The following is an 11,914-nucleotide window of genomic DNA, read 5'->3' as shown; positions in this document are numbered from 1 at the left end:
TTTTTTTTTTTTTTTTTTTTTTGAGAAAGAGTCTCACTCTGTTGCCCAGGCTGGAGGGCAATGGCGTGATCTTGGCTCACTACAGCCTCCACGTCCTGGATTCAAGTGATTCTCGTGCCTCAGTCTCCCGAGTAGCTGGGATCACAGGCACGTACAAACACGCCCAGCTAATTTTTGTATCTTTAATAGAGCCAGGGTTTCGCTATGTTGGCCAGGCTGGTCTCCAACTCTTGAGCTCAAGCAATCCTCTGCCTCAGCCTCCCAAAGTGCTGGAATTACAGGTGTGAGCCACCATGCCCAGCCAAGTCTGACACCTTTAAAGGTCTGACAGAAACATTTATCATCCATTCTCTCTGAGGGCTGCTGCATGTGAGGTTTCATTTACATCCCAAGAACCCCTTTGCTGACCCCCTTTGGGATGAGTTCAAACTCAGAACTCATCCCAAACCCAAATCATAATTGTCCCGGGTCCCACCTTTACCTACTTACTTTAGAAACGTTGAGGCTGGGCGCTGTGGCTCATGCCTGTAATCCTAGCACTGTGGGAGGCCAAGGAGGGTGGATCACCTGAAGTCAGGAGTTCGAGACCAGCCTGGCCAGCATGGCGAAACCTCGTCTCAACTAAAAATACAAAAATTAGCTGGACATGATGACAGGCACCTATAATCCCAGCTACTCAGGAAGCTGAGGTAGGAGAATTGCTTGAACCTGGGGGACTGAGGTTGCAGTGAGCCGAGACCACACCACTTCACTCCAGCCTAGGAGACAGAGGAAAACTCCATCTCAAAATAAAATTAAAAAAACAAAGAAAGAAATCTTGAGTCAGACCTCCCTCTTTTCCACTGTCTTTGAATTGGGTCGCTTGTGCCTCCTGGAGCACACAGCCACCCACCTACAGCCCTAACCCAGCCTCTGCGGCACCTCTCTGACCTCATCTCCTTCCACACTCTTATCTTGGTCTCCCTGTTCCTGCTGTCTACACTGGGCTTGTCCTCACTGTGCCCTGCTCAGAATCCAGCTCCTCCCCGACATCCTCCTCTCCATTATTCAGGCCTCTGCTTAAGCCTTGCTCTTAGAGGCCTTTGATGACCACCTTCTGTAAACCCCACTCCCATTCTTTGTCACCCCGGCTCCTGTGCAGTGGCTTCATCACGGCTCACTGCAGCCTCGACCTCCTGGGCTCAGGCAATCCTCCACCATGAGCTTCCTGAGTACCTGGGACCACAAGTGCGTGTCACCACTCCTGGCTATGTTGCCCAGGCTGGTCTTGAACTCCTGGGCTCAAGTGATCCTCCCACCTTGGCCTCCCAGAGTGCTGGGATTACAGACATGAGCCACGGTGCCCGGCCACCCTGCATTCCTTTTAATACGCTTAACACTTTTACTGCCATCTGACATGCATTTGTCATTTTCCATGCTAGAAGGTGAGCTAATGTGAACACAGAAACAGTCACTGCTGCATCCCTAACAACTAGCATTCAGGAAGCACTCTGTAAATATATGCTGGGTGGATGATTCCATTTCTCTGTGTTTCCACAGCTACCACCCCTTTCCCAGGCACCCTGCAGACTCCTAATTGACTTTGCCACAACTTCATTTTGCTTTCCAATCCATTTCCTAGTTGTCTTTTCAAACATAATTTTGATCCTGTTATTCCCCTGTTCAAAACCCTTCAAAGTACTACTCAATGTCCTGAAAATAAAGTCCAAACTCCTGAGCCATGATCCTATGTGATCTGGCCCTCCTCCCTCTCCCTGTCTTTCCCCTGCCCAGCCATGTTGGTCCCAGTAACTCAGACCTACCAGTCTCTTACCACCTCCCCTTCCACCTCCGCATCCATCGAGCCACAGCTGAAACATGGGGCAGGAGAGTGCAGCAGTGAAGAGCCTGACTCCGGCGCGAGGTTTTGTGGGCTGGGATCTGAACACACTTGTAGCACTGTGATCTTGGGCGGGATACTTGAAGCTCTTTGCTCTTCAGTTTCCTGATCTGTAGGAAAAAAACCCCACTACTCCTACCTCACAGGGTTGTTATGAGGATTATATAAAGCACTAGCCCACAGTAAGGGCTGAACATTCTTCTTCTTGGGAACATCTTCCCTGGCACCCTAGACCACATTAAATTGCCCCATTAAACAAGTTCACAGTACCCAGCTATGCCCCTTTAAACTTTCATCCAGTGATTTCTGCCTCCCTGCCCCCAGCACGGGTGATCAGTAAAGGGTACTGCCTGTCATGTCCATAGCTGTGCCCCAGTGCCTAGCACAGTGCAGGTCACAGTCAATGCAAAACACATGTCCTTCCCTGAACAGGGCTGCCTTTAGAGCAGGCAGGTACACAGAGGGGCACGGATCTGGCTCTAGTCACCTCCCAAGGTGTTCAGTCTTAACAGCCATTCAGTTTGCTTCCCAATTGAAGTGCCTGTCCCTTAAGGAGCTCCATGGGTGTGACCATCCCAGCACTAAGCACCCAGGCAGCAGTAGCGCTGCCAATGACCGCTGCCTCACCGGGTGCCTGCAGCACTGCTTAAGCAATAAGCACCCTGTGGTGCTCCTAGAGAAGGAGGCGGAACAAGCTCTACCAGATGTCAACACAAAGACCTCTGCTTCAGAAGAGGTTTGACCTAGCAGGCTTAGAACTCGATTCGGTGGTTCTTAAGCGGGAAGGGAAGTCCTTGATCTGTCTCTCATAGTAGACTCTAATCCCTACTAGGCAACCCCAAGAAAGAAGATGCAGACACGCAGCAGTGAGAAAGCACAGGTCTTTATGGAACCGTGTCAGGAAAAGGTAAAGCTGTCAGGTGCCCATCTCCACCTCCACCACCTCTGCCCAGGCGCCGAGGCCCACGTCCTTATGGATTAGCACCAGGCTGGGGGCGGCACCCGGCTCCTCTGGCACCATGAAGCACTTCTCCTGGCTCTCTGAAATGGTGACCTCAACAACATCCCTGGCAGGGGAGACTTCCTCCTCTGTGTGTGTGTCCAGCAGTTGTGGCTCAGCCTGCAGGAGCACCATGGTGGGCTCAGAAGCAGCAGAAGGCACAGAGGGTGGGCTGCAGGGTGCCTCGGGCCGGTGACTGAGCTGGTGCCGCCTGAGGCTCTGCGGGAGGGTATAGCCCATGCCACAGGTGGGGCAGCGGTAGGGCTTGTCCTCCAAGTGAGATTTGAGGTGGCGCCGCAGCTTGGTGGCTAGCGTGTAAGCACGGCCACACTGGGGACAGGGAAAGGGCCTCTCTCCAGAGTGCAGGCGCTCGTGAGCTCGCAGCGTGTGTGGATCTCGGAGGGCCTTGCCACACACGGGGCACAAGTGGGCCTCCCCGGTGTGGGAGATGAGATGGCGCCGCAGTTCAGGCAGCTGGGGGAAGGCATCGGCACAGTGCGGGCAGCGGTAAGGACGCTCTCCAGTGTGGAGCCGCAAATGCCCACGCAGGTTGCCCCGCTGACGGAACGCCCGGCCACAGTGCGGGCACAGGAAGGGCTTTTCTCCTGTGTGGAGCCTCATATGGTTCCGCAGGGAGCCCTGGTTGGCCAGGGGTCGCCCACACACAGGGCATGGGCAAGGGGCAGGGGCAGCTGGCACCTGGTGGGTCTTGCGATGCAGCCGCAGGGAGGGCCGGCGGGCAAAGGCCTTGCCACACTGGTCACAAGCAAAGGGCCGAGCACCTGAATGTACCACCTGGTGCTCTTTAAGGTCTCGCTGGGTGCCATAGGCCTTGTCGCATTGTGGGCAGGGGAAGGGCCGCACCCCACGGTGGCCCAGCACGTGTGCTTTGAAGCTCTCCTCTGAGCTATAGCTCTTGCCACACTCAGTGCAAAGAAAGGGCTTGTGGCCTGTGTGCACGAATGCGTGCTTCTTCAGGTGGCACAGCTGCAGGAATGCCTTGCCACACTCTCCACACCGGTACCGTCGCCTCTGCTTTGGGGAGCTTCCTGCTGGGCCAGGAGGGCTCCGTGAGAAAGTAGTGAGGCCAGGCTGCTGGGCTCCAGGCTCTGGGGTCTTTGCTCTGGGTGGGCACTGATCACTGGGGCTGTGTAACTTCTTGGCCAGGTAGCCACGCAGCTGGGTGCCCCTGGCAGATGAGAAACTGGCTCCACTGCCATCTGGGTCCTGCTGGGTAGCCGAGTTGCTCTGAAGTTCAGGTGGCATCTGTGCCTGGGGCAGGTATTCCTCATCCACGTTGCCATCCTGAAGCAATGGGCCAAGTGGCTGGCTATCCTTGGAAAGTTGGTCCTGGGTTGAGAACTTAAGTCCAGGGCTCACCATACTCTCCACTTGGATGCCAGGGGGTGAGTGGGAACCAGGATCTGAAGGCAAGGATGGGGTGCTGGGGTTAGGGAGCTTCAATCCTGGTGGTGTTACCAGGGAATTACAGGAATAGATGTTTCTCCCACCCAGTCCCTAAGCCTTAGAGGAAGCAATGATGCCAATCTCTTCCCTGGAGCATGGGGTGCACACTCCATACATCTTCCTGTCCAGCCTTAGGCGCCTTTTGGAGACGCACTCCTGAGAGCCATGGGGTCCTGGCCATATGGATAATCACTAGAATAAGGCCATCCCAGATGAAGGATCCCTTTGTTCGCCCCCTAGAGACACATTTAGGATGTGATTCAAGACCCCCTTCCAGCCAGGCATGGTGGCTCACACCTGTAATCCTAGCACTTTGGGAGGCCGAGACAGGCGGACCACTTGAGGCCATGAGTTTGAGACCAGCCTGGCCAACATGGTGAAACCCCATCTCTACTAAAAATACAAAAAAAAATGAGCTGAGACTGAGGCAGGAGAATCGTTTGAACCTGGGAGGTGGAGGTTGCAGCGAGCTGAGACCACGCCATTGCACTCCAGCCTGCGTGACAGAGTGAGACTCCATCTTAAAAAAAAAAAAAAAACCATACACAAAAACCCCTTCCCACCGTAGCTCATCTGTAACATAAAAGAACCCCCACACCAGAGAGAAGAAACATGGGAGGCTGGAAACCCTGTACATACAAAGCTTACTCTCTTCCTTACTATTCCAGGAAGCTCTTAAGAAGGTAAAAGTTGCAAATATCTATATTGTTATTCCAAAGAACAGACCTGTTGCTCTTCAACAGAAAGCACTGAATGACAATTTATAGTCCGAGACTGTCCCTTGCCTGAAAATTCTAACCTTGCTGTATCTACCAACCCTAAGCTATTCAGTCACAATCCTTACCCAATAGTAATCAAGCCCCACCCTCCTATCCCATGTTGAAACATCCACCTTCAAACAGATTTTGAAAAGCTACTAAGACTCTATAGTGTCCTTCCTTACCGCAATGAGCCATAAACTCTGCTTTGTCTTATCAACAGGTTGTTTTAGGGGGGAAATTACTCGGGAACCAGCATTTATTTGACACATACCTGTGCAAGGTTCTGCTGTATCCTCCCCAGGGGAGGCCACTTCCTGCTGAACAGCAGACCCCACTTCTGTCACCACTTCTACAGCTGCCTCTCTGTCCAGCCTGGTATGGGTGAGACTTGGGCCCTCAGAGGAAGGCCAGGGCCACAGCAGCAGTTCAAAGCCTGGCAGCACCAGCTGGTACACCTGCAGATGGAGCCTCTCGCTGATCCGCACTGGGGCCACGTTTCCCTCACTCTCCAGTCTGCCCCGCTGCACCAAGCTGCAATGCAAAGTAACAGCCAGCTATGAGATGCTCACTATTCAAGTGGTCTTCCCTGAAAGCCCCAGTCCTCAGGCAGTCTGGGTCCTAAAGGATGCCATGCCTTTGGAACATTCACTGCAAAAGAGCACTGAATAGGGAATGGCAGTCAGTGTCCGGTTCCATCCCAAGCCACAACAGAGAGCCTCAAAGGAACGAATATTCATGACACACTCTCCTCTGACTTACCTAGTCCAGCCAGAACTCTGCTCACAGGCACACATGTCTCCCCATGGACCTAATGACAGGTTCTGAAATAAACCAACAAATTCCTTCTCAAATGTGTTCGACGGGGTCGGGTAGGAAAAAAAAAAAAAAAAGAAAAAAAACTAGATGAAACTTTCCTGGGACAAATTTAAGATGAAACTCCTGGAAGGTTAGAAGCCTCTGGTTCTCCTCTAACAAGAGAGTGCTGTCTGATTCTTCATTCAGTAAGGACCAAAAGTCTGTCTCCTCACTTCCCTCCCAAGGGTATGGAGAATTACTAAATTGAACACGTTACTGTCTTCCAGTGAGTACTAAACATAAAAAGTAATAAGGAACACCAGCTTTTTAAAATGGTATTTATTGGGCCAGGCGCGGTGGCTCACACCTGTAATCTTAGCACTTCGGGAGGCCCAGGCAGGCAGGTTACTTGAGGCCAGGAGTTTGAGACCAGAATGACCAACATGGTGAAACCCTGTCTCTACTAAAAATACAAAAATTAGCTGGGTGTGGTGGTGCACACCTGTAATCTCAGCTACTCAGGAGGCTGAGGCATGAGAATCACTTGAACTGGGAGGTGGAGATTGCAGTAAGGTGAGATCGTGCCACTGCACTCCAGCCTGGGTGACAAAGCAAGACTGTCTTAGAAAAAAGAAAAATAAAATAAACAAAATAAAATGATACTTATCGTGCAGTGAAACCTTTTATCTTCACTATTTCATCAGCGCCTCCATATAATCCCAAGAGAGCCATTGCTTTGCTTCACAGATGAATTATATGCGGCACGTAATTTAACCAAGTAGGTGACAAGGCTGGAATTTGATCCCATGCTTTCTTAATTCCAAAAATCTTAATTCTTGACCTTCCTCACTGCTGACACTATACGATTACAAAGTAAACAACTTTTCGAACCTCCATTCTTTAACTACTGCTGCTAAGAGGAGGAGACAGTCCCGAAGAGAAGGGACAAGACCATCTCCTACCTCTTGAAATACTCTCTTTCTTCAAATTGAAAAGCTGTCTAGAAATGTCCAAACCTCCCCTACATTTTCAAGGGCGGAGAGAAGCCGCTCTATCCTTCAATACCTCCTCCTGCCGTGGCTTTACTCCCTCGCCCTTCTCCTTGGAGACAGACTCCTCTTCCAGCGGCCCCCACAGCAGGCCAGGCTGCAGGGGCTCTCCGACACACCAGACCCCCAAGCGCTGTTCCTTGGCGAGTGAGGGGCCAAGGGCCAAGCCCCGTGGGAGACTCTTTAAAGCGAGGATGGCTCGGGTCGGCCCGGGTGGGACGTCTTTGAGGCCCTCCGTACAGCCTTCTCCAGAGGGGTTCCATCCTAAGTCCAGGCCCAGGCGCGGCTTGGGGGCTGCAGGGAGAAGAGAAGACGGTGAGGGAGCCGCCCAAGAAGGTGTGAGGTGGGGAAAGGTGTGGGAGGAAACCGCAGGTCCAGCTGGGCCTGCGGAGCCCGAGAAACAGGTGAGGGCTCTAAGGGGGGCCCTGAAAAGTTTGAGGAGGCTCAAGGGTTCTTCAGAAGCCCCCAGAGACTCTGAGGACACTGGAGGATCCTGGGATCGGGAGGAGAGGAGACTGAGCAGAAAGCTGACCAGAGAGCGTCAGATCCATCTGGGCCAAGGCTGAGGGTCGCGGACATCGCAGGTCACTTACCGAGTTGCAGCGCGTTCTTGCCCTCCAAGAGCAGCTCCTCCGCCTCCTCCATTCCGGGTCAGAAAGCCTCCCTACGCCGGAAGTGAGCGTCCTCTTCTCAGCTCCTCCAGGAAACAGTAACGGACTTTCAAATATTTTTCTCAGGAAAGAAGCCTCAGAGTTGGACCTCATTGGTGCACAAGACTGGGAGTTTGGGAGTACTGGGGAGGCAGAACTCTGTCCGAAAGCAATGAGAACCTAGGATTCCGGAGGTGCACCAGGGATTCCAGTAGCTGGAAAAGCGGAACTGTTGTTCCAGCCACCTCTTTTTGGGAGTGAGGAGTCGGACAGTTTTGCTGTTACCTCCCCGGGGCAGGCACTTAGGCGGTGAGTGCAGGAAGTGGGCGGGGCTTCTGGAAAGGCCATGTTTGGGACCGGAAGTGGGTTGGAGGTGTGGCGGAAGTTGTTGGGGATAGAGGCGAGCGGGAGGGGGCGGTTCCCGTTCCACCTCGGAGCCGGATGTTTGCCGAGCTTTGACAGGCGTGGCAGAGGGAGCAGTGCCCACGCGCGGTGAGCTGCTGGGCGCGGGGTCTCTCCAGGTGGGGATTGGGGAAAGGAAAGGAGCTGGCCAGGTAGTCCGAAGGGATGGGGTCCGGATGGGGAGGACCAGAGCAGATCCGAGGAGGGGAACGGGGGTGGAATTGGACTCGGAGGCCTGGACTTCCTGCAGGGTTTCTGCCCCATTTTGGCGCCTGCAATAAGAGGACTTAACCATTTTCACTGCCTTCTTCCTGTCTTCCCCAGGGCAGAGTCCAGGCCGGATCGCTGTCATCCAGCAAGCTGGCGGGAGGGGGAAATCTCCCATATCTGGTCTGGCAAAGCACTAATAACAAGAAATTTGGGGGAAATGTTCCTCCCTACCACTTATTAGGCCACGCTTTCAGTTCAACGTATTTATTTTTTTAAGACGGAGTTTCACTCTTGTTGCCCAGGCTGGAGTCTCAGCTCACTGCAACCTCCGCCTCCCTGATTCAAGCGATTCTCCTGCCTCAGTCTCTTGAGTAGCTGGATTACGGGCGTCCGCCATCACGCCCGGCTACTTTTTGTATTTTTAGTAGAGACGGGGTTTCACCGTGTTGGCCAGGCTGGTCTCGAACTCCTGACCTCGTGATCCTCCCGCCTCGGCCTCCCAAAGTGCTGGGATTATAGGCGTGAGCCACTGCGCCCAGCCTCAGTTCAACTTCTTAATTTGTGAAATGGGATAACTGGGCTTTGTAACCTGGGCTTTGTAAATCATGAAGCTCTGTGCAAACGTAATTGTAGTTGAGAGTTGTAATTGCTGCTGTATTGTGGTGGGATTTGCAACTGGGAGGCCGACTGCAACATTGAAAATATTATTTCTTCTCTTTTTTTTTTTAGACGGAGTCTCACTCTGTCGCCCAGGCTGGAGTGCAGTGGCGTGATCTCGGCTCACTGCAACCTCCGCCTTCCAGGTTCAAGCGATTTTTCTGCCTCAACCTCCCAAGTAACTGGGACTACAGGCGCACGCCACCATACCCGGCTGATTTTTGTATTTTTAGTAGAGATGGGGTTTCACCATCTTGGCCAGGCTGGTCTCCAAATCCTGATCTCGGGATCTGCCCGCCTTGGCCTCCCAAAGTGCTGAGATTACAGGTGTGAGCCACTGTGCCCTGCAAGAATATGGTTTCAAGTTGCTATCTATGTTCTGTGTAAAAGAGAATATTAGGGGAGAGGCTTTAGTTTGCTCTTTTGTGGCACCTCTCTGAACCTTGAGAATTGCATGAATGACAGCCACTTAGATAATTGTTGAGGTGATGACCCTCACCAAGAGACCGCTACAGACAGACATAGATTAAAGTCCTGCCTCTGCTCGCAGTATGACCCTCAGCAACTGGCTTATTTTTTTCTGGTCCTCACTTTCTTTCTCTCTCTCTCTTTTTTTTTTTTTTTTTGACACGGAGTCTTGCCCTGTAGCCCAGGCTGGAGTGCAGTGGCGCGATATTGGCTCACTGCAATCTCTGCCTCCCGGGTCCTGGTTTAAGCAATGCTCCTGCCTCAGCCTTCTGAGTAACTGAGATTACAGGCACACGCCACCATGCCCAGCTAATTTTTGTATTTTTGTAGAGAAGGGGTTTCACCATGTTGGCCAGGCTGGTCTTGAACTCCTGACCTCATGATCCACCTCAAAGTGCTGGGATTACAGCCGTGAACCACCACGCCTGGCTGGTCCTCTCTTTCTTCACTGTAAAATGGGCTTAGTAGAACATGCCTCATCAGTGCTATTGTGAAGTTGAGTTTGTGTCCCCAGTTCATGGTCTTATACAGGCCCTCAACAAGTATGGGTTCCCTTCTTTACTTAGAAGATGAATTAATTGGTTCAGTCATTCAACAAATGATAGCGTTTACTATATGTCAGGTGCTATTCTGAATAGGCCAGAAGTTCTTAAACAGTGATTCTCAGAAGGTGTATGAACCTCTTAAAATTGCATACATCTACTAACTTTTCTTAGGGAAAAAGTTCACAAATGTTACCAATTTCAGAAAAGTCTACAACTTCCCAAAAGTGATTGCCTAAGGTGATCCTTAAGTTTTTGTAAAGGTTTACCTGCTGAGAAAGGAAAAATTAATCTCAGAGTTGGGTGTGTTTTGCAGAGTAGAGCAGGCTTGTGGGTGGCTGGTGTCTTAAACAGGCAGGATACTTCGTTTCTACTACTTGATGTCACAATTTCCCTGTGCTAGCTTCCTCACCCTCCCACTGAATGGGAGTTTAACTTCCGGGCTCAGAGAAGGTAACAGCTGTGGGTTGAGGGTGGTGGGAGGGGCCAGTCTGACTGGGAGATGGGAACTCCTGGGCTTAGTTATGCTGGGAAAGGAGGTTATGTGGGGGGGTGGGGGGGTGGGTTGAGGGAGGTCACGTCTGGAAGAACTGACAGTATAGAAGAGCAGTCATTGGAAAAGGGGTGAAGTTCAAGTTCAGCTCCCTTTTAGCTGGTGCCCTCCCTCCCTCACACCTACCCCAGCTCCCGGCTGCTCCTTTTTGTTTTTTAGACGGAGTTTTGCTCTTTCACCCAGACTGGAATGAAGTAGCACAATCTCAGCTCACTGCAACCTCCGCCCCCCAGGTTCAAGTGATTCTCCTGCCTCAGCCTCCTGAGTAGCTGGGATTACAGGCACCCACCACCATGCCCCGCTATTTTTTTTTTTTTTTCACCGTGTTGGCAAGGCTGGTCTTGAACTCCTGACCTCAGGTGATCCACCCACCTTGGGCTCCCAAAGTGCTAGGATTACAGGCGTGAGCCACTGTGCCCGGCCCCGGCTGCTCCTTCTAGTCCTGTTGTTCATTGCAGCACAAAGTATTTCTGAACACTGGAGAATTATATTTTTGGGAGGTGCCGTTGCCTCTGCAGAGGAGGAAGTTTAGGCCCAAGAAGGAAAAGGACTTGCTCAGCATCTTCGCAGCTCACTGGCTTAGGCAGGATGATAATCCAGCTCTCCATACTACCTCATCATTTCATGGCATCAGCACCTCCTGTGTGCAGAAAGACGTCTCTAGGATAGCTGTAGGTGGGACTGAAGGAGCCCCTGGTCCCTGGCCAGTGACAGGTTCAATAGAAAGGGTGGAGAGAAGACTCTGGCCTGGAGGGGGTTGCTTTGAGCTGGATTCTGTCTTTATTACCCAGCTGGAGGTCACTATGGGGAGCAGCTCCCACAGCCTCCTGGTTGGATGGCAGGAAGAGCGTGTAGATATTGAAGGGTTCAAGGGTTGAAGGCTGAAGGGGAGTGAGGGAGCTGGGCTTTGGTGTCACTCAGAGAAAGGCATTCCTGACTGTGAGGGATCATCTCTGTGTTCTTGGGAAGGGATTATATTTTGGTGGCAACCAGGGGTAGTGGATGAGGGCAGGGGACAGGGAGAGGGAGAGGAAAAAGAGGGTTTTTGGGGGCCGTTTTGGCTGGTTGGCTTTGGCTTGGGAGCTTGAGACAGTGTTACCACTCAATCCGTTTGGTTGTGCTGGTGATAGGGTGGCTGTTGCCAGGCACAGGGAGAGGGCTCGCCATCCAGGGCCCTTGGCTGTGATGTGATGTGTGCAGGAGGTTGTCAAGTGGCCTCAGAGCCCAGAGTCTGTGGCTCTGGGATAGCAGCTCTCCCCCTCTTCTTCCTGCCCACTCCCAGGGCTTGTCTGTTCTGCTTATCTGCCCTGCTGATTCTCTGACCATATATGTCAGTTTTGGGGCTCCAGGAATACAGCTGGACATGGAACAGCCTCTTCCTTGGGGTCAGACTGAATAGATTGAACTGAAAACTCCCCTCCCTCATGTGGAGAGCTTGTGGCGGGAGAGGGAGTTGCTTCCCATTAGGGCTGAGGGCAGAG

General features: G+C 52.2%; 2 protein-coding genes across 3 annotated transcripts in view; one reads left to right on the top strand and one right to left on the bottom strand.

Annotated features, from left to right (window-relative positions):
• Positions 1-2,742: 2,742 nt before the first annotated feature.
• ZNF408 (zinc finger protein 408) lies at positions 2,743-7,876 on the bottom strand. Of its 2 annotated transcripts, none has more exons than XM_011963319.1 (5): positions 7,545-7,876; positions 6,968-7,245; positions 5,867-5,928; positions 5,379-5,638; positions 2,743-4,303 (listed from the first exon to the last, which is right to left on the bottom strand). In XM_011963319.1, exons 1-5 carry the CDS (start codon positions 7,594-7,596, stop codon positions 2,796-2,798), a joined length of 2,160 nt encoding a protein of 719 aa, XP_011818709.1. In that variant the 5' UTR covers positions 7,597-7,876; the 3' UTR covers positions 2,743-2,795. The 2 variants fall into 2 exon arrangements, with proteins under 2 accessions (XP_011818709.1, XP_011818710.1); XM_011963320.1 differs by lacking the exon at positions 7,545-7,876 and adding an exon at positions 7,492-7,530 and having other exon boundaries at positions 6,968-7,237.
• A 108-nt stretch (positions 7,877-7,984) lies between these two features.
• Positions 7,985-11,914, top strand: part of ARHGAP1 (Rho GTPase activating protein 1) — a 25,177-nt gene continuing 21,247 nt past the window's right edge. The window contains exon 1 of the mRNA XM_011963318.1: positions 7,985-8,093. The gene's annotated coding sequence lies outside the window, so the exon portion shown is untranslated. The remainder of the gene's footprint in view (positions 8,094-11,914) is intronic.

Source organism: Colobus angolensis, unplaced genomic scaffold, assembly GCF_000951035.1.
Source record: "Colobus angolensis palliatus isolate OR3802 unplaced genomic scaffold, Cang.pa_1.0 Scaffold61, whole genome shotgun sequence".
In the NCBI taxonomy this organism is placed as follows: domain Eukaryota; kingdom Metazoa; phylum Chordata; class Mammalia; order Primates; family Cercopithecidae; genus Colobus; species Colobus angolensis.
Note: the sequence above shows the minus strand (reverse complement) of the source record. Positions and strands in the feature narration are given on the sequence as shown.